The 23019-nt window shown below is 33.2% G+C and overlaps 1 protein-coding gene across 1 annotated transcript; it reads left to right on the top strand.

The window, feature by feature from the left end:
- Positions 1-611: 611 nt before the first annotated feature.
- Positions 612-21947, top strand: LOC143910897 (cell growth regulator with RING finger domain protein 1-like). The gene is made up of 8 exons (XM_077429523.1): positions 612-2668; positions 2938-3507; positions 6223-6380; positions 17371-17533; positions 18635-18782; positions 18882-18989; positions 20436-20580; positions 20662-21947. Exons 2-8 carry the CDS (start codon positions 3413-3415, stop codon positions 20826-20828), a joined length of 984 nt encoding a protein of 327 aa, XP_077285649.1. The 5' UTR covers positions 612-2668; positions 2938-3412; the 3' UTR covers positions 20829-21947.
- The last annotated feature ends 1072 nt before the right edge of the window (positions 21948-23019 follow it).

The following is a 23019-nucleotide window of genomic DNA, read 5'->3' as shown; positions in this document are numbered from 1 at the left end:
AATATATGCATGACTATGAATAAAACTAATATGAAATGATGATTACCTACTTATCCAATCTTGGATATGGTTTTTTTGTAAATTAAAATAAATTGATTTTTTACTTTTCAGCCACAGACTTAAACTAAAAATATTCTGTAAACTCATTTTAATAAATAGCTTAGCAATTAATAATAATAGTTGAAAAATCTCAAGTGTCTATAATAATTTATAATCGACTATAAACCATGATTATAAGAATATCGTGTACACACTTCCAAGACTTTCATACTACTTATTTTCAATTTCATATTAATAATTTCTTGTTGCACAAATTGTATTCATTCTAGAACTGAATAAATATTTATATTTACAATATTGTGACATCTGTTGGCATAACAAAATATTTCATTCCTATACACAAATCCTGAAATAAAATTAAACTCTGAAATGATTATTTTTTGGATGAAACAATATTTATCAATTGTGAACAATGAATAAATAAGTAATCTTTAAATAAAATTGTACGACTTGGAATACTTCTCTGTAACAAAAATTAAATCAAAAAGACTAGTCTATTATTCATACTTTAAAAAATCATTACAAGGAAAGAATTGAAAAACAATTTCATTAGCTCATAAAAAATTACATTTATTTAATTTGTGAATTTTTAATAAATCTCTTTACACCTGTTCGGATTTTCTTTACGGCTACAACATCATTGTATTCATAATTCCATTGGTTCAAATACTTCAACAAAGTGTCGACACAATGTAACGCTATGCTGTGATCGATGCGTTTACCTTCTTCCTCTTCACTCTCTAGTTCTTCCTCCTCAGCATGATGATTGCAAGCAACATCAACAATGGAAAGATTGATAGCATTCTTTTTATTATAACTAGTTTCACACATATCACTTTTCAGCCATTCATCGACGTTTTCTTTATTTACATATTGAAAACCATCAATATTCTTCATTATGTCAACTATTTCTGTTACATCAGTTCCTTCTTCACCTAAAATGAAATGACGACTGTCTAAATTAGGAAGAAGTTTCTTCCACGATTGGACAAACGCTATAGGGCTAATCTCGGACCACGCAAGAGATACCCCATAAATAGCATCTAAAACAGTTAAATTTTTCCAAAATGATGCGAAACCAGATTCTTTGTAAGCATACGTTTTAAAAAGATTTGCACGGTACTGTTTTTTCAATAATGAACTAACTCTTTGATCTGTAGGTTGAATTAACGAAATAGTATTCGGAGGTAGAAACTTTACAATCACAAGACCATCTTCTGACTCGAGTACATTTTGATAAGAACATGAATCAGTATTGAACAACAATAGAATTGATTTTTGTTGTATACCTTTATCTTTCAAGTGAGATTTAACTTCCGGTACAAAAACATTCTGAAACCAATTTTCAAAAATTTCTCGATTTATTTTCAATCCTTTTTCATTATAATAACAAACTGGTAGATTACCGGTTTCGTTGGCTTTGAACGATCTTGGATTTTTTGCCATTCCGACCATTACAAGTTTCAATTTATGACTACCAGAAGCATTCCCACAGCACATGAGTGTAAATCGATCGTTGAAAGTCTTGGGCATATATTCTTCTTTGACATAGGCATGAATTCTGGTAGGTAAACTTTTCCAATACAGGTTTATCTCATCGGCACTATATATTTGGTCGGGTTGCAGATTTTCTTGCGCAACAAATTTTTGAAAATCAGTGATGAAACTATCAGTAGCTGCAATACAAGAACTAGATTTTTCCCCTTGTCCGGATAGTTCTCGAATACCATACCGTTGTTTGAATCTAGTGAGCCAGCCGGACGAAGCGGAGAATTCGCCTTCTAAACCCAATTGATCGTATATTAACTTAGCTTTCTGAGTACACATAGGACCGGTAACAGATACACCTTGGGTCCGTTGTTGATTGAACCATTGAAGCAAAGCTATATCCAGATTTTCATATGTCGATTTTTTCATGCTTTTCCTTCTCGAAGGGCCGGCACCGTTGTCGCAATCTCTGGCAAACTTTTCCAATTTACTTTTGTTCTTGCTGATGTCACGCACCGTCTGAACACCGATGCAATAATCTTTCGCTAGTTTTGTCGCCGAAATTCCGTTTTCGTATTTTTCGATCAGTTCCAATTTTTCTTTTATGGTAAGCATATTTTTTTTTCTTTTCATCGATATCTTCAACGGATCTTCAAGTTGAGTCGTCATTTTGTGTTTAAATTAGCCACCTGAAAAAAAATTAACCATTAATTGATCATTTATCAAAACGACAAATAAAAATCGCATTTTCATTGTAATTGTTACATTTAATAAAGAAATGTTTGATTGATTAATAGGTTTTCAATTTTTCATCTCTGTTAATGATTATTTGTAAAAATATTTTAAAGGTAAATTATCAATTGTTCTCGAATAATAAATATGTTTATATAAATTCAATTTACAATTATAATGAAAAAAGTTAGAATTTAGAATTTTTTTACTTAATTAAGAAAGCTTTCTAAATGTAACAAATAATTTTTTATTTCACTTTGTATCCTTCCTAAATTTCGAGTGAGAATTTCACAAGGCGACCATTCTGAAAAGTTTCAAGTTCTCCTCACAGGTTAAAGGTCTGTTCATACCTATCCAGCACGACGCGTATCCTGCAGGTGTCATGCAAGTGCGGATAGTATTCTTTGGTACATTATATGGACGTATTCATACTCCATTCGCGCATGCGCATTTACGCATTCATGCGCGTCCATATAGAATGTACCAAAGAATACTATCCGCACTTACATTACCTTAAATCGTAAACAAAAACAAATAACCAGGCATAAAACACGGTTAAAAACGGATAAAACCAGGTATTAAACACGAATTTTTAAAAATACAACACAAAAGCTACATTGTATCTTACGGCGACGACGAACAGACCAAATTCGAAAGCGCGGCATTGATATTATAGAGATATATGTATGTAAATCGAACTTGAAACGGAAATAACCAGATAGGCGGAGGAATAAAGGGGATACCCAGATGTTTTCCAGTTGAAATGAGATTGAAGGCTAAATAATAAAAAAAATTACCGAATTGGCGAGGCAAAATAATCAGAATGAAGTTTAAAAAAATAGCACGGATAATCCGCAGACCGGATAATCGACACCCGGATAATCGGGAGCGAGAGCGGTAGCTGTCAAACGTGTGCGTTTTGACAGTTGACAGTCGTCCAAGAGAGGAAAGTGGGAGGTTATGGGGAAATGCGCGCGCCGTTCGTCACTCGACAGTCGGCCAGTCCGTGTCGGTGCGCGGAGGTGTGTGGTCGTGTGTGCACGCGCGCGGGTGCGGAGTGTGACGTGTGGCGCGTGGGGTGCGGGCGGGCTGGACGAGCGAGTGGGGCGAACAAGTGGGGCGCGCGCTCAAGATGAGCGCTCTGCCCGCCGCCATGGACCTCTCGGCCGCGCTGCCGGCTCTGCTGATGCTGGCCAGCGTCTGCGTCTGCGCTCTCTTGGGACTCAGGTCTACCCATCTACCTATCTATCTATCTACCTCTCGCTCTAACACTACATTCCCCACATATCCCCCTCCCTCTCCCTCTCTTTCTCGCTAATGTCATAATGTCGCTGCGGCATCTGTCAAATGGTCCGATGTGCGTCGTGTTTTCATGCGCGCGCTGAAAATGCCTCAAAATGTAAACAACTTTGTCGAATAGGTGATTCGTATACGCGCTGTTCAAATAAATATCATTCGGCTACGACTTATCGCACGATTGTTTACTTGTAATTTGGAGCGTCCTCGTTTAATCGTTTTGTAATATCAGTTGCTATTATCGAGAAAATTAAAAAAAAAATCGTATTCAATAGATCAACTGTCAATCGGTTGATTCTAATTCATATTACAAACAATAAAATATAAGCCGAGAGGCTGTATCGACGAAAGGTTGACTTGTCACTACACTGGAGACGAGAAGAATAATGGCGACTTAATCGATGTCTTTATAAAATGATAAATAATCATTATAATTGTCATATGTTCAAACTTATTAGGTTCAATGAAAACACTGACAGAAAACACATGTCAGAGGTCGCACTCGCGGCTTCCATAAAGGATAGAATCAAATAAATTGATCAGAGATTGCTTCTTTTCAAACAGGGTATGTAGATTCAGTTTGGGATAGTCTTCCCAACAATGTAGTAAATTCTGAAAACCTTAATATTTTTAAAAACAAGCTTGATATTTTTCTTAAACTTAAAGGATTTTTGTAATTCTTCTTTTCTAAATATATTTACTATATTTTTGTTTTCTCTTAGTTGTATAATGTTACCGGTTCAGGTATTTTTATCTCTTATATCATATTCTTTTTCGTGTTTACTTTTGTTTTCTTTTATTTTATTATTGTCATGAGTATTTTTGTTTTATTTTATTATTTATATGAAGTCACACCCTGTGAACCCTGTCGGCTTTGCCGCCTTCTCCATGTATTCTAAATAAATAAAATCAGTATCAGTCGGTGTTCTCATTACAGCAGATTCTAAAAACACAGGTTGCAAAGGAATATATCTTCTAATATATCTAAGGAATAAGGCTTTCTTCAAATGGGTGTTCCAACTACGAAAAAAAAATCTGTATAATACATTGCATAAATACAATATTTAAAAAAATGTATTCGAAGAGGCTTGTTCTCTGTCAAAATTTGTACAATGTTTTGTTAGGATCGCCTTACTTGCAAGAAGAAGCAAGCTGAAAGACTCGTTTCCGCACTTCATCTACCTAAGACAGTAGTGCAAGTGTTTGTGTTTTCATAAAAGTGTTGTAAATAAAATGCTTTTTTCCTTCCTTTTATTTTAATTTTCTGGAGCCCCTTTCATACATGAGGCTCGGGTGCCTTACATCTGCGGCACTTCTGAGTTGGCTGGCCATGTCTATCAGTATCACGTTTTGAACTAATGCAATGTTTCATGATTCAGTCTCAGTGTATGTATGTATATCTGCGTGTTGACTTTGACATTATGTGTACAAAATATACATACATATTTCAATATAGAATTATAAATATAGATGAATAAGTATGTCTATATTCATGGCCTGGGCATCGGGGGGACAGCCATGGCTCTAGCCCGGATCAGGAGGTAGCCCAACACCGAGATAAATGTTTAAAATTTGTTACGAAATTGAGAAGTGCCTTTCATCTTCATACTACGTAGTTACATAAGTTCAAATAGTAACTTGTCGGTGATACCTTGAAAATTTTTGTTATCACTTATCGGGTGATCCTCAATCTTATTACTCCTTAATGTGTATTGTGAAAAATATTGATGAAATAGGTATGATTTGTTTTGCTTGTTTCATGAATTTAGTAAAGTCCATACATATATACTAATAACGTCTGTAATTTTTTTTTTGAACTAAACCAAATGATATTTCACCACATAAAAAATCTAATTTTCCATTTTAGAAAATCTGTATCATTGTCGTCACCCCCTAATCCGAATTGAAACATAAAATATGTTTTAATTGACATTATCGTCTATTTCATTTTTATTAAAAATATTTGTATTGTTCACATCCCTATTCGGGTATCACACTAATAAAATATCAATATAATTGTAGTCACAAAAAAAAAACAAGTACATTTTGGAAAATATATTGGTTTTGTGTATGAATAACTATATTATAGTCGCAGCAATACAAATAATTACATATATTGATAAAGAAATTGTTAAAACATATGCAAATGAATGCCTATATTATCAAGCTAACTTTTATTTATAAAAAAAAGCAACAGGCTTGCACCATTCTTGAGATAAACAATTTTATGAAATAAGCAATCTCACAAATTGCATGTAACATGAACATGTGTACATACATACATATGTATATTAATTCTCAGATTTATTCATTAAAAAATACCATATGAAAAGTATACAAAAACCAATAACATTGTTTGATATTTGTCTATTAACCTGACCTTAGATTCATACAATATTGCCAAACAAATTATGAAACACATAGTATGTATGTAATTGGAAATCCAATTTTTGCAATAATCTTAAGCCATTATAGCGAAATTTTAACATCTTTACATAACTCGTTTTAAAAGTATGTAATATTAACATTCGAGTTTAATTATCCATGGATCAATATAACATAACCCATCGTTTTATATATATTTTTAAAATAAAATATGTAAATATGTATATCCGATGCTCAATTGATGCTGTTTGCATTTTTCAGAACTATGTTGATGGTGAGGGTGCACGGAGATGACCTGGTGTTTAGAGCTCCAATGCACAGATCTCCGCCACCACATCGAGCGATGCAGATAAAGATGACCAAGGTGCACATACCCTTCACGTTCAAGCTGCTCGACTCATCCAAAACCACGTATGACGGTAAATTTTGTATATGTATGTTTCAACGAGCATTCGACCGCCTACTTTAATTGAACGATTGCAGCCTTTTTCCTGTCTCACTTAAGCGAGTTTTTGTATGCTGTCAATTTTTGTACTGCAACAATACTAGAACATAGAAACCGGTCAATCTGCCTATTACCTATATATAATTTGCAAAGAGTGTAATTTGTCAGTATCATACGCCAATTTTCGAAATTTTAGATGACATCAGTTTTGATTTGTATTTGGTTTTCATTGGGTAGCTATTTACATATAAGTGTATAATAAGACATTGAGGTTCATTAAATCTTCAAACTTATGTAAGCCTCAATTAAAAAAAAAACATATTATTACAAGCTATGCCAATATTATCGGATTTTAACACATTTGTATTCTTGTTGGCCATTTACACCGAAGATGTGTCTCACATATATAAGACTGTTGATTGTGCATATAATCAATAAGGTCCTTGTATGATACGAGCAGAATAAATTACCAATAACAATGTATAGAAATGCATAACGATTTCGCTTATTCATTGTTCGTTTCGACCTTGCATATTCCGAATCTATCCCTGTCAATTTGTCTCGTTGAATATTTTATACACGCGTTATTTTAATGTTATTTGCAGTGATCGAATCTCATTAGCATTTAAAATTTGAGTCGAATGGAGTATACCGTCATATATTCACTAAATTAATGTTTCCCACAATTGCTACATTGAATTGGTTACTGTATTTATGCATGAAAATCAGTTGGTTAGAGAAATGCTTCTCAGAATTTATTTTGGGACCCACCAAATCCAACAAAAAATCATATATATGTAAATATATTGGATGTGAATTTTTTTTCAAGATAAATGTTTTATATTTGAAATGAACGAAAATCTTATTTATGTGTACATATAATAGAGGAATACATTCCAATCGGCACATTGTAATACCTATGTACATATACAGCCTTGGCCATAAGTCTGAAGCACCCCTGAAAATCTCTCATAATTTTTAAATGAACGGAATTTAAAATAAAACAAGGATTGGGATTGATTAAAAATATATTACATAAATTGTTATTAATATTTTGTGGGTCCTCCTTTGGCAAGGATCACTGCAAGAACCCTAGGATATTGTTTAGATGCTATTGAAAGTCAAAGAATTTCATTACAATAATAACATTTAATATTCACATTCTAAGAAATATACTATTCTACAATAGTGTATTTCTCATTCCTTCGGAAAGATGTCTCAAGAAAACTGCTGAGAATAACTGTTATGATTAGACTGCGGATAGAGACCGTGCTTTTTCCAGGAATCGGGGCGGTTTGGTTCTATTTACAAAGCTAGAGTACAAAAAAAAAGGTTGGGCGAACCTTTTACAACAATTGAACAATAAACGGCGCGCTGTGGATCCGGCCACTAGTTATGATAAAGCAAATTCTTGAATTTTATGAATACATATGTACATATATTACAACATTCAAATAATAGTATATTTTTACCAATTACATATGTATGCAAATAATTTTTGAAATCATCGCTATGAAGGATAGAATCTAAATCTTAAGCTGGAAATTCATTTGTGACATGATACTGGAACGTAATATGTATGCTCATAAATTTCTCTCCCTGTATGACATTTTTGGTGCCCATCACTTAGAGAACAACTGGGTCAACACAATCTCGGAATATATTCTTTAAAATGTACGTAAAATAATTCAGGTATTAGTTAAAAGTCAACAAGATTAGGATTTTAAAATTTTGAAAGCATATTTGAACAGTATTCTCAAAGATCTTCGAAACAACCGTTGCAATTTTTGTACGTACATTGTACATGCATGACATTGTTCATATCGCCTTGTTATACCTGTAACCATATGGAAATATTCAGATGTTTCCTCAACTTCTGACGTCTACACTGTAAAACCGTATAAACCTTTAGATTTACTTGATTTATTTGCTCATAAACAGATTTATTTATCAGTTGTGACTGCAAAATACAGAAAGTCGAGGCGATGTCATCTTCACGGGGTGTTTGTCTCGCGTTCGTGCTGTGGAAATTAACCGATATACATACACATTTAACTGCTGCACCACTGCATCAATTTCTACTTGTTCTTAAAAAGAAAAAAAGAAATACATGCTGATAAAAAAGGCTTCGGCGCGATTACGATTTGACCTCGTTTGTCGTTTTGCAACACTCTGTAACATATTCAACCTTCTACTTCTACTTGAATTCTATTCGTTGTTCTTCTGTACGCAGGCTTGGCACTTTTCGCACACGTATCTCCTTCCTGCTTTCTCTTCTCGCACTTTTTCATTAGTTCATTGTCAATATCACTCACATGTCAAATTCAAAAGATGTTAATCGGAAGAGCTATGCAATTTTTTCCCTTTTGAGATGCAATCAAATAAGTTACTTGAATAATATTTTAGTCTGTAAAATTATTAGAACACTTTGATATTTTGTATAATCCAATTTGGAACTCAAAATACATGTAATCTTTAATTGGTTACTGATTCTTAAAGTTATTTTTGTCACTCATTTTAATGGAATCATCAGTGAATAATGAATCTATAAAAATATATACACTGTACATATATATATGTATGTATCTGCATAAAAATGCAGAAAATTCGCGTGTCTTTTTCCTGAGTGAAATCAATTTTTTATGTCTGAGTTGGGCCACACCGGGCGGCTTGCGTTGCCCAAGCGCAGTTTCTCGTGGTCACTTTTGGTCACTCAACTCGGGCAACCAAAAGCTACCGAGAATCTGCTCACTAATATCTATTAGAGTTTTCAAAATGTGACGATATAGTCACACGTGTTCATAGGTTTTTCAGGTTATAGTCACCAGCAACTAATCACCAAGCGTACATTTTGAAGGATTGTGCTGGTCACTCAAGCAATAAACCACTGTTGTCGCGGGTCGACCGATTTTATTGCTTGGGTAACCAATGCGGCATGCTATATGCAACTGCATGTATTTGATCTGGTCGTGCAACTAAGTCGCCGAGTAACCGAGTTGCTCGCCAATCTCCCGGTGTGGGCTGGATCTTTGGGACTTTTGATTTGATTGTAATCAAATTAGTAGAAATGTTTTACCATATCGACAGGGATATACGATAAAAAATATACAAAGTTTTTTATTGGCACCACACCACTAATTACTACTTCCGGTAAATTGATTAAGATCAACTAGAAAGGTGTATATTGGACCAAATACTTTATATGTAATGCGTTGTACGCATGACGTAAAATGCAAGGGACGGTAACAAGGTCATCTCGCTACTGACCAATAATTTCGCTTTTACCCAATCCAACTTGTCTCTTGCGTAATTTTGACCTATGAGTTTTACTTATGTATGTACATACTTACATTGTATACATATTCGAATTATCGATAGTAATGTTTTGGTGAGAAATTTTCATGTCTTGTTTTTACATATGTACATGTACATATGTATATGTACATATCAATTAAGTTGATATTGTGATCGTGCGAAAATTTGACCTCGAGATTTTGACTGATTTATATTTTGTATCAACCCCCCTGATCACGTTTTCACGATGTTTAAAAAATGTTCGTGTATGTATTTTAGAAATAATTATAACACCCTGAATCCTATCACACTGAGACTTTGTATCCTTTAATAAAATGTTAATCGTTGAGTTTTAAGCTTTTTTTTAATTTTCAAAATTCGGTCGAAAGTGGAGTGCCGTAGATATCTCTCTGTTTTTATCGCACAGCCTTAGGATACAGGGGGACTCGGTATGGCGTCACCTAGTCCCATTGTATTCTGCGCGCTCACACGTAAGTAAGACTGCGAAAAAAGCGGGGAGATTTCCACAGCACGCCACTGATATCTCCCCTTATAGGTAGTGGTGCGAAATTTTAAGGTGTCGGAACGCTCGATTTAAAAAAAAAATAACAACAAGTATGTATTTTTACATATGTAATTCATTCCAACTCGACTCAAATACCCTAAGGTCGAAAACTTATTTACGATACATGCTGAAAGGCTCCTCTTTGTCACTATTGTTAAAGAAGTATATATTAAGGGTTCTGTTCGGTAGGGACCACGAGAAGGTGGAAGCCCAACACCTTACCGGAAAAGGATGCGAATGGCAAAGGAAAGTTAATTTGGAAGCTGGAATGTTATTAAATATTAGTAAACATAACGATATTACAAATAAAAAAACAAACTTGGAAACCTATAATTCATAAATAATGCACATAATCTCAAAACTACTATGAAACTAAAAAAAATCTGCCGCAATTATTTACATTACGAACTTAAATATTTGAAGTATTTTGTTATATTTGAAACATTTTAATAATGTCCAGAATTCATTTTCACTGACATCTTTTTTTTTAAACAAATTCTCGTCTAAAAAATATTGCAAAAGTGGTAAAATTTTTATACTATTTTGATATTAAAAATGTGAAATTATTATGCTGAAACGCGTTCCGGTTCGAAAATGAGGTGCCAATACGTCGTTCTGGCCCCACTACACCACTGCTTATACATAGGTATCTACATACATATGTACATACGTATATGCATATCAGTGGCATGCTGTAGAAATCTCCCTTTTTTTGTCGCACAGCTTTTCTTAAGTGACTAAATCTAGATCAGATGTTAAATCGTGGACAATCAGACTAGTGCCTTTGTTCTACCCAGTTTCCCAATTTTGGTTTTAACGGTCACGACCCGAGGAAGAACCAGCTGTAAAATTGAGACAATTCGAGCTAGAGAGTGAGTGGCCGACACGACGACAGCCTAAAAGCGGTCGCTTCGTTTCGCAAAAGGCAACCTTGGAGTGCACTCGTTAATCCGCCGCGTTGGTTTTCGCAACATTTCTTGAGCAACCAGCGACCAAACGGCCAGCTTCGATCTCGCAACTCCTCTCCATTCGATCGGAAAACCGAAGACGTGGTGGACAGTGCAAAACTCACCTAGTTTTAAGAGGAGTGTAGTTTAGTTTTGAATTATTTTTTAAGTGTCCCGATAAGGAATTGATGACTTTGAAATTTTTATCGACTTAGGGCTTGGAGCATCAATCTTCCGAAAATTGATAGAATGATTTCGAAAAATTAATTATTTCGAGCATTTTCTCTTTTTCTTGAGAACAATGGTGGCATGTATCCTCGTCAAAAGTCCAATGATTAAAACCGAGTTTCACACATCTCTTTCATATGTGCAGTGTGCATTTCCTTTCACACTAAATGCCAAAATATCACCTAAATGGGAATTGGGATATGACAACAATGTCCCAACAGTCAAACAATGTACAAACCCACATGCCACCGTTAAGTGAACGCTCTTTGCTAATGTTGTTTTAGTACATTTACTTACATATTTAGAAATGGGTAATTTTCTATTGGAATCGAAGATGCCGCTCTTCCGAATGGCAAGAATTATTTACAATCTACTCCAGTTTATTTATTTATTACAATCTACTCCACGAAGAGTTACATGTCTGGAGGGATAATTGCCACGGAAGAATAAGCTTATTAAATTGAGTGACCTCATTCTAATTTAGGATTAATTATCAAGCGACCAGACTCCAGACGATTTGTTATATGTTTCAGTCGTCTTACATTCCTTCTTCTCTTGCGTATCCAACGTATTCCATTTTCTTTTTTCGGATCGTTTATTCGCTTTCCGTAATTCTTCTTTTAGATACCATTTTCGTACTTTTCGTACCTTTTTTTTACAAGGTTTTTTCAATCTACCAATCACTGCTACTTTATACTCGCTCCACCTTGTTCATGTTTTTCGCTCTCCCTCATGTTTGATTTCCAAGTTTCACAACCATCCATCTTAACGGATCAAAAGTTTTTTCGAATACAACGGAATATTAAATTTTAATATGTAGTCATACTCACAATGTGTCCTAGATATAAATTATCAACTTCTTCCACAATCTAATAATTTACACATACGGTTGATGTGCAACGTGCTTTCACCGATGCGAGATTCTGCGTGCAAAATTGTAAAGATATGTACATACATAAGTACGTACATAGTTACATATATACATATGTACTACCTATACAATAAATGCACGATTGTTCATACTCCCCCCCCCCCCCTTCATTTCTCCTGATATTTTTGAGCCAGGGGTGACATCTCTTTGCTCAGGGGTGACAATACGCTGCAAGGTTTCTGAGCAAAACAAAAAAACCTCGATTCTCTAAAGTAAAAGTACTACTTCCGGTCAAGGTAAAAATATAGGTAGAAAATTTATAATTTCTATTACATGTAAAAAAATTCAGTCTGATTCGGTTAGCGGTTTGGGAAATAATTGAGTTCAAAAACTTATAAAAAAAAGGACACCTATAAGGGGAGGTACCATTTCCGGTCAATTAAATCATATCATAAGAATTTCAGTAACATGTACTAAGTTTCAGTTTGATAGGACCAAAAAATCGGTCAAAAAATCATACATTTTTTTCTAGATCATGAAAACGTAATCTGTGATCGATTTGAGTTCGAATCAGTCAAAATCTCGAGTTAGAATTTTCGCATAATCACAAAACTTCATCTATTATTACTACGTACATAAATAAAATACAACAATCGATTAGTGTTCTGTGCAATCCGCGTGCACATAATAATTATCACATGGTGACGTTCAATTGGCAACTGCATTTTCTCAATGGTTTCAACTGTTATGTCAGTGAGCGGTGTGTCATTAAAAACAGACACGCAATTTTGCAACAAGATTTAAACAGTCGTACGGGTTCGTGCATAATATTTTTCGTATATGCATTCGCTTCTTTATACATATTGTACAAAAGACTTTTCGAAGCTTCAAGAAATTGACCTACAACAGCGCTACGGAATTTGAAATTGCTTTATGTACGAGTATATACAGCAGCAGTCACATAAAACGGAACGCTAAAGCGAAACATGTTTTTGCGTGAAATTTCGGTAATTTTATATAAAACCAAAACCGAAAGTCATTTAAATGATGGGTTGTACCATAGTGAATTCTTGTAACACCAAACGTGAAAAAAAAGTCATAAAAATGAGTTGGGGACAAATTTAATGGAGGGCAGATTTTACGACCGTGCGTTGACTTCACGGTTAAATGAAATTTGAAATGAAAATTAAACTAAAAAAACTATACATATACATTTTTAATTTTATTACAGTCACATATTATTATCTACAAATTCTAAAAAAGAAATTAATATTTTGTAGCGGCTCCTTACGATTTTATAACTTCTTTTATTCGGTTTGGCATAGAATCTACTTAAGTTTTTAAATTTTCGATTGGGAAGTCTTCGTACCATATCTTTTCTATTATTTCTTTCAACGATTTAAGAGTAGTTCTTCCTTATCCTGTACTTGTTACACATCCATAAATTTTCGATTGGATTTAAATCGGGACTATTGCCAGGCCATGGTAGTGTCTTTACACCCATTTCTTGTAAATAGTCCCAAACCTAAAAAAAGTAAAAAAAAATATTTCAGTTTTTTTATTGAAATTTTATAATTTATATTCAATGCTATCAAATAAAATGAATACTCACCAATTTAGCTCGATGACAAGGGGCAGAGTCATCTTGAAAGATTATGTCATCGAAATATGAGAGGTGGTTTTCCATCGATGGGACGAAGCTTTTTTCTAAATTTTTTTTATATTTTTTTCCATCGATGGCACCTTGTAGAAACTCCAATTGTCCAATACTATGGTACGAAAAGTAGCCCCAGACCATTTGACTTGGAGGATGCTTAACAGTTTTAAGGGTACAATTTTCATTATACCTTTCGCCAAATTTTCTTCGGACATACAGAAAACCATCAGGACTATAGAGGTTAAATTTTGATTCGTCGGAAAATATCACTCGTTGCCAATCTGATGGACTCCAATTTTCATGTGCTTTCGCCCATTCCAATCGATTGTTTTCATTCTCTTGGTTAGTAGTAGTTGTTTTTTTTGCAGCTTTCCGACCGTAGAGTCCAGCTTCTCTGAGTCGCCTTCTTACTGTTGAGTCGCTGATTTCCATGGAAAATTGTGAAGATACATCTGTTCTTATTTCTACATCAGTTTTGAATCGCTGCTTTAAAGATAATCTGGTTATTACACGGTCTTGCCTCTTCGATGTGCATCTTTTCAGTCCGGTCCCCTTCTTACGATCAAAACTTCCAGATTCTCCTTTTTTTTTCCAGTATTCTCGAAACAGTCGATATAGAACATCCCATTTTCTTGGAAATTGACCGAAAGGAAAATCCTGAACTCGCTAATGTCGCGATTTTTACACTCTTCTCCAATGAAAACTGGAGCAATCTGCTTGAAAAAGAATTAAACTGAAGTCTAACTAACCAGATTAAGCTGAAACGTCACGGAAATCCCTGTGTGAAGAAGATCCTTACGTCGTAGGGGGTCGACCGGGTGTGCAGTTTTGCATATAAAGAATGACCGCTATTCCGATTGACTCGGCCGGAGTGCACGTGTACATGCCAATATAGCAGTAATGTATCGCCGCTATCCATCACTGTCACTGTTGCATCGAGTTAGAAATAAAATAGAAAGAAACGCTAGGATAGTTCGTGGATGCATCCATGGATGCTCAAATTTTTTTACCCCTTAGACTTAAATCTTTAGAAACCTGTTAGTTTGTCCCTTTGGTCATTTTCCCCAGGACTCGCCACTGACATGTGTATTAATGAAAGAGTGAACCTGAGACAAATTCATAGAAATAACATTTTCCTATTACGCATGTGTTCGTATAAGATCGCAGCTATCAGTTACTAACTTCGTTATCAGTAACCTTAATTTTAGATGCTATTTCTATGCATATTTTCTGTTTATAAAACTCGCCACAACGTAATAGTTGGTAAACATAAACTTCACATAACCCAAGATCTCTGTGAAAGTTGAAAAGTTAATTTGATTATATCCATATATCTATGTATGTTCATATACTTACATACGGGTCTATCTCACGGGACCGGAAGTGAAAAGTCCGAAAAAGCAAATATTGGAAGGCAAATATCGAAAAAAAGGGTGCATGGTAAACGGTACTATGTATATATGAGTGGCATGCGGTGAAATTATCTCTCTTTTTGTCATACAGCCTTGTTTAATGTGCGCGCGCAGGATTCGGGAGGAAAAGCCTGTTCCTCTTGTTCCTGCTCGCGCAAATTAAGTGAGTATGTACCGTTTACCATGTACCCTTTTTTTTTGATCTTTCGACTTAAGATTTTTCGATCTTTGCCTTCCGATATTTGCGTTTTCCGGCGTTTCACATTCGGGCTCGTCACGGAGACCGATAAATACCATATGTAATAAAATATAGATTAGACGAAATCGTCCTTGGATAGTTTTTGTCACTTTTCGCCTTTCCATTTTCGTTTCAACCTTCAAAAAAATGGAAACTGTCGTTTGGGTGACCATTTTTCGTGTAAACTCACGAATCTTTCCTGGCTCGGAACTGGAACCGGTCGAAATGGCCATGACGTAACTGATGTAATGGCAATCCAACCGGTTCCTTGTTCAACTGCACTCTTACCTTCTTTGACGACTTCGAATGCATCCAAGACAAGAGCCCTTTCTCCAGGTTTTATAGTAATTGCGAATCTCCGCAAAGTACCTACGCCTACCACCGATACCGCTTGGAGATACCCAAATGGCCATCATTCACTTATGTAGTACAAGATACGCAGAACAGGGTTCCACTATAAAACGTTCAACGACCAAGTGTTCCCGACAATACGTGTTCGCAGACGAAGTGTCGAAAGATTGTAATATTTTTTTAGATACAGTTATTTGAAATAAAAATTAGGCCCTGACTAGATATTCTAAGTTGCTAACAGTGATTGAATTTTAGAAAAGCTTGAATTAAAAATGTCGAGAATATGGTTAAAATTTGTTTGAATTAGGACCATAGCTGTTTAATATTGTTTCATTTTCTATATAATTGCGTTCATAATAATTTTCTATATATTATTCAATTCCAAATTTTGTATAAAATAAGAATTATTTATTAGAAATGTGATGTCTTCCAAAATATTTACAAGGTTTTCTAGTAAACAGTGATCCTTATAGTTAAGATTAGGAAACTAACGTAAATATTTTTGCCGTGCGTATATCTTTGGTTTTATTAGTTTTGATGTGGTAATAAATTATTTTTAACTTTTTAATCGAATCGCCAATTAAATGAATATATATATAGATACTAAATAATCCTTGAATATTTGAATAATTAAGTCGACTTGAATGTTTCCTTATTTTGCTTTTTCCAGTATACGTATTATTTAGTAGTATTAAATTATTCGTGAATATTTAATATCTGCATTTTTTTATTGCAGGTGTGTTCACAACTGAAAACTATTACCGCATTGTAAATTTATGCCAAAAAACTGTGCATTATAAAATATTTCAACCTTTTGAATTAATTAATAAGAGCGAACTAGTTTTACCTTGATCTCGACGTTAAAATAATCGATAAATATGCACGTGTGTATAATACTACTGTCTTTGTATTAACAATTTTCATACCAATTATATTTACAATTTTCATATCAAAATACAAAATTTGAATTGAATAATTAAGTAAACAATGATTTTTTTTTATATTACTGACAACAAACACAAAATTTGGTATTGATTTGATACCCCAATTGCACGAGTATTTTTACTAACATTATTAATTTATTTTAATGGAAATGCAATTTGCAAAGACCACGTCTTGAAACTTATTACTATAATTTGACATAAACCAATGGTTATTAAAATTTACAACTTCAGAGCCAAAAATAGATTCATGATATAAATAAATTTCGCAATAGATATATAAAATAACAATTTAATTGCAAAAATCTTTAGCTGTATCTTGTAAAGGAACCAATTTAAAAACTTAATTTTCCAACGTAAAAAAAGAATTAATGAATTCGTAGTCATTTTTGTTTTTGAAATATTTCAGTTCCTTCAAAGAAAATTTTTATATCACCATTATTTTTTCTTTTTTTCACAGCAGTTCAGTGTTCAGTTTCATCACAAGTACGATATACACTTAGTGCTTGTTGGGGAGTATCGATACGAGATTTGCACACAGCACTATGGAGACCATGGGAACAATTGCGAAGTGTACTAGCTCGGGACATGCCTCCTTGTCAATATCGTGCTCCAGATATAAGGTAAAACCTCTATTAGTACATAGTTGCCAACCATAGGGGCGTAGATACATAGGTAATATATGTATGTATGTACATACAAGGGGTATCCGAAAGTAACTGGAAGTTTGGTTTTAAAAATCGTATGTTCCATAATACTTTCATGCTCTCCCAGTAAACGTAATATTCTTGTCAACGTTTTTTACAGCTCTCAAAGCAATTCTGAAACCCTTTACATATGTATGTCCTTTAGCTTTTCTGTCGTTTTTTGTTTAATTTCTTCCATATATTCAAAATGATTTTGATTAAGGAAATATGCAAATTTGAGAAGTTAGGTGCTTTAAAACTGGAAATAGTTTAAGGATAAGGGCATTGCGTCTAATGAGGAGTCTTTTTCTATGTATATGTTACACCGAATCCGTGAAATTGTCTATTACACGCATTCGGCAAGAGAATTGCCGAATGCGTGAAAAATGCAAGCATGTTGCCCAGTTCACGGATTCCGTAAATTCTTTGGCGAATGCGTGTATTCGGCAAGAATTTGTCTGCTCAAAGCATGGAGTCGGCAAATAGACAGCAGCGCTCCGGTGTTGTTTTTTTACAACTGCGTGGACAAGTGTCAAAGTGACAGCTGAATGAGGATGTTTAATTTAGTTTAATTTACATATTATTATGTATAATATGACTACATACATATGTTTCGATCATCTCATATGACTTATACATAAATTAATGCCATTTTTATACATTTTGATCAATATTTTAACAGTGAAACATATGTATGTAGTCATATTATACATAATAATATGTAAATTAAACATCCTTATTCAGCTGTCACTTTGACACTTGGTTATAATATAACACGCTGTCCAGTTCACGCATTCGGCAAAGAATTTACGGAATCCGTGAACTGGGCAACGTGCTTGCATTTTTCACGCATTCGGCAATTCTCTTGCCGAATGCTTGTAATAGGCAATTTCATGGATTCGGTGTATCATATATACGTATTTATGATATATTGAAAACAGAAGTTTTAAAAATCGACTTTCTGATTACTTTTGGTTGATGAATGTGAGGAATTTTAAATTTTTGCGAAATATTGATGCATACAAAACTGTTTTACAGGCATGAAGATCACGAAGAGCGAACGTTAATATTGCAACTACCACCACCGTATCAACTAAGATTGGGAACACCACCGCGACTTTATTATCCATTGGTTGTTTTACTTACTAGGGATGATGATCCAAGTCATTTGCAATCCGATGAAACCGTATGCAAAATTTACAGAATTTAATTTAATTCATTCAAATGAAATATATATTTATATATATACATATGTAATTATTTAATAAATTGTTCTATTTTATAGGTAGCATTAGTGAATGTAGTTCATATTAAAGATTCAGTTTGTCCACTTCCTACTAGTATTTTGGCACAGTACCTGAAACAAGCCAATGGGCAATTGTCATGTCTTAAAGTGAGTTTAATATATTTTCTATCACAAATAATTTGTCTGCTTAGATATCGCCTAACATATCAAATTAATATGCATATCATATCTTCAGAGCACAAAGGTGTTATCTTTGCGGTATTAAAATGTTCAACAGTTTTGAAGTTTGAAATCTGTCATATTCGGATGTGACCAACCCATGACTTCATCAATGTATTTGAGGAATGTAAGAAGGTCACAAAACAAAATTCGATAATTAAACATACATACAAGTTCACACATACCGGTTATGGGAGCGTTTTCGATACAAGACAAGCGTTCTGCTTCTGGCTGTCGGATTTTGTTAAAAAAAAATTTATTACTTAAAATCACTATAGTTATTATACACATTAAATATCAAGAAAATAAAAATTATTTAAAAGGTCAAAATAAAATAATGAAATATTGTTTAAAAAAAAATACTACTTTAGTAATTCTCTAAGCTAGTACATAAAGAATTCAAATATAAATTTTCAGTTTGAATCGTTCAGGGGTGTGGACAGAATAGTGGCCACAACATTTTTGACCTTTCTTAGAGGACAAAATCCCACTTCTGATTTATTAAATTTGGTGATTCTATTTTAATTTTATTACATTAATAGAAGAATTATACTTGATTTTTTTCGTGAAGAGCACACATGTTTAACCTTTCCTCCCATGTGATATGTATTTACTACAACTCGACTCTAATAATGGGAATATCGATATGAAATGAAATAAATACGAGGTTCAGAATTTTTGTATTCCTCCGTAATATAATTACGAATTACGTCAATTTATGTGTACAAAATACATATCATCGGAGCGCGCGGATGTTTTTGGCACCGTAAGGGAAAGGTTAAGGGGTCGAAAAAATTAGTGGAAGAAAAATCGAACAAGAGAAAACTGCCACTTCCGGTTGCCGGATGATTACCAAATTGTATACATAACTTGGTATTAAACTTAAACTTCTAGATATGAAATTTCAGTTCAATAAACCAAAAGGTTTATTGAACTGTTTTTTTACATGTAAAATAATTCAGTCTGTTTGGTTTAGCGGTTTGGGAGATAATTGAGTTCATAAACTTTAAAAAAAAGGACACTTATGTATAAGGGGAGGTATCATTTCCGGTCAACTTAAAAATTAAATCATATCGATAGGATAGGACTAACGGTGTTCAAAAAATCCCCAAAGTACACAGACACACACATTTTTTCTAAATCATGAAAACTGATCAGTGATCGATTCTGAGTTCGAATCAGTCAAAATCTCGAGTTCGAATTTTTGCATTATCACAAAACTTCATCTATCGTTAGATAAAGATAAAGTAAATACATATATTTATAAAATGAAAAATAAAAATATGTATTATTCATCTCTCAAGATAAACTTGTTTTAGTAACACTATTTTATATATGTATGTAGATGAACTTAAAAAAAATTATTATTTTTAGCAATTATATTTAGCAACTGGTAATCCTGCCACTTATGAACTCTCAGAACCATCAAACGATCAATTGTGTGCAGTTTGTCAAGTATTTCCCTTGTCAAGAGCGTTGTTACCTTGTCGACATACTTGTGTGTGTGCACAATGTTTTAGTAAGTGAACTATTAACAATTGTTTATTTGTGGTTCTCTAATAATAATTCACCTATTTATTAGTTGTTTTTTTGTTTTCAGATAAATTGGATCGTTGTCCGATGTGTCGTAGTCCTATACTCAGTTATTTTTGCATTCGTGGTGAAGATTATGTTCCTATGGAATTGGGCAGTCCACCATCTAAAGGTCCTTTAAGGTGGCTTGATACGTGGAATGACAGATTAACAGATTTTCTCGGTTTTCGGTAAAAAAAATTATAAGCGTTTAATTGAATCTAAATTTTACACAATGTTATTCAGCAATATGTGCGATGTGAAGACTTATTTTCATTAACTTTATTAAGTGCTCTGAAAATATAGTGTAAGTAGTATTATTATGAGAAATTATTTTTTAAAAAATCAATCTAAAAACAATTAATATAAAGCCTAATGAAGTTATACTTTAAAAAATATATATTTGTACTTTTTTTAGTATGATTGTGATTTTTTTAAAGCTGGTGTGAATTATTTATACATGTATTAAAATTGAATTTTTCACACTATTATATTATCTGTTAATTTGAAATTTAATATTCAAAAACTTTACGTGGGTCAATCTCAATATGAAGAGTTACTTAAAATATAATGCAAATAAATATGTATGTATAGGTAGATAGATGATGCAAATGTAGCCTATTTCAAGATTTATTTATTTTGTATATTAAATATATGTATGTATTATAGGATTAATAGATTTTACAAATGTGATTTATTTATAAGTAGCAAAAAATTTTTGTTTCCTTTTTCTTCCAACCATACATGTGTAATGTACATACGTATGCGTATTAAATTTTTGTAAATATTTTCAGATACATATATTTCTTTTGTAAATTTTATTGTGCTAACAACTTTTTCTAAAATAACCTCTCATTGACCCAAATATACAATTTTATTTTTACTGAATATGTTTGATTGACATTTTTTGAAATTTGATTTAACCATTTGTAAAATTTGATTTAACGTACATACGAAGTCTATGGGATGCAAAATTAGCTCTGAAAATTTTTGTTTCTATAGTATTTGGTTATATCTCATTCGATAAATGTGAACAGATTTTGGCAGTATTTTTTAATATTGTAAATATTAAAAATATAACATAATGTAATATACTGTTTCATAAAAAAAGTTTTTGTTATTATTTCATACAATTTATTCTGTGAAAATTGTGATTAGAAAATTTATTTTTGTATTTCTGCCATGTGTGTAAAAGAAAGTATGTTGTGAATAATATTAGATGAAATAAAATAAAATGATTAAAATGATAAATAAAACAATAAAATAAAATAATAAAATGATTAAATAAAATAATCTGTAAATAATAATGTAATTAAATAAAATAATAAAATAATCTGCCAATCTTTAAATATACATATGTAGAGTTACTAGACGTCCAGAAATGTTTGGCAGAAATTCCAGTATCTCTCTGGTACTCTTGCAAATATTGAAAACAAAATAAGTGTCAATATGAAATTTGAAATAAATCTTTGGAATTACTACATTTACGGGTCATGTTCAGACTATATTAGACCAGAAAATGTAATTCTCCAGGTTGCGGGTCTGCATTAATGGGAAAGAACTTGATCAAAGTGAAGAATTGAATCGGATCGGTGATTACAACGCAAAAGTGAATCGCTAGCAGCATAACCGCCGTTTCGAAAATCGCGTGTGCCGATCCTCAAAACAGTCACAAAAATTTGTATAGAAAGCAGACGCACAGAAGACTGCGCAAATATTATTCTGCGAATGTTTTTTTTTTTTACCAGATTTTTATTATTATCGACTAGACATATGAACTTCTCATGTTGATACGGACATAAATTGTATGTGACCAACCCATGACTTTATCTATGTATTTGGAGAATATAAGATGGTTTCAAAACAAAATTCGATAATTAAACATACATACACGTTCACAAATACCGGATATGACACTATCAACTTCAAATAGCGGTCATTTCGACAGCCAATAGTCAACTATAATTTCTGATAGCCGGAAACAGTGAGGGTACATTTTTAAAGGAAGAGTAGGTAGTTACATTCTTCTCCGAGTAATGCGAATGCTGTCCCTTTTTTTGTTCTCTACTTATATACAAACATGTTTCAGAAATCTGAAACCAATTTTTTTGAGAGGCATAATAGAAATATAATACCTTCGGCTAATGAATAGCATATGCCAAGCATAACATTTTGAGCATAGAATGTACAGTAATCCAAAATTTCTAAATCTCTAATTTAAAATTGTGTAGCACCTTCGACGCTCTAATTTTAAATTTTAAAGCGCCTTCGGCGCATCGAGCTTACTCATCGCCTTCGGGCAGTGCCCGACCCAGCCCCTTCCTAAAACCGGCACATTAGCTATAAAACAAACAATAAAATCCCATATATTCTCATTGCCCTATAT

This window comes from Arctopsyche grandis, chromosome 4 (assembly GCF_051622035.1).
Source record: "Arctopsyche grandis isolate Sample6627 chromosome 4, ASM5162203v2, whole genome shotgun sequence".
NCBI classification, from domain to species: Eukaryota; Metazoa; Arthropoda; class Insecta; order Trichoptera; family Hydropsychidae; genus Arctopsyche; species Arctopsyche grandis.
This window is presented reverse-complemented; position numbering and strand designations above follow the sequence as displayed.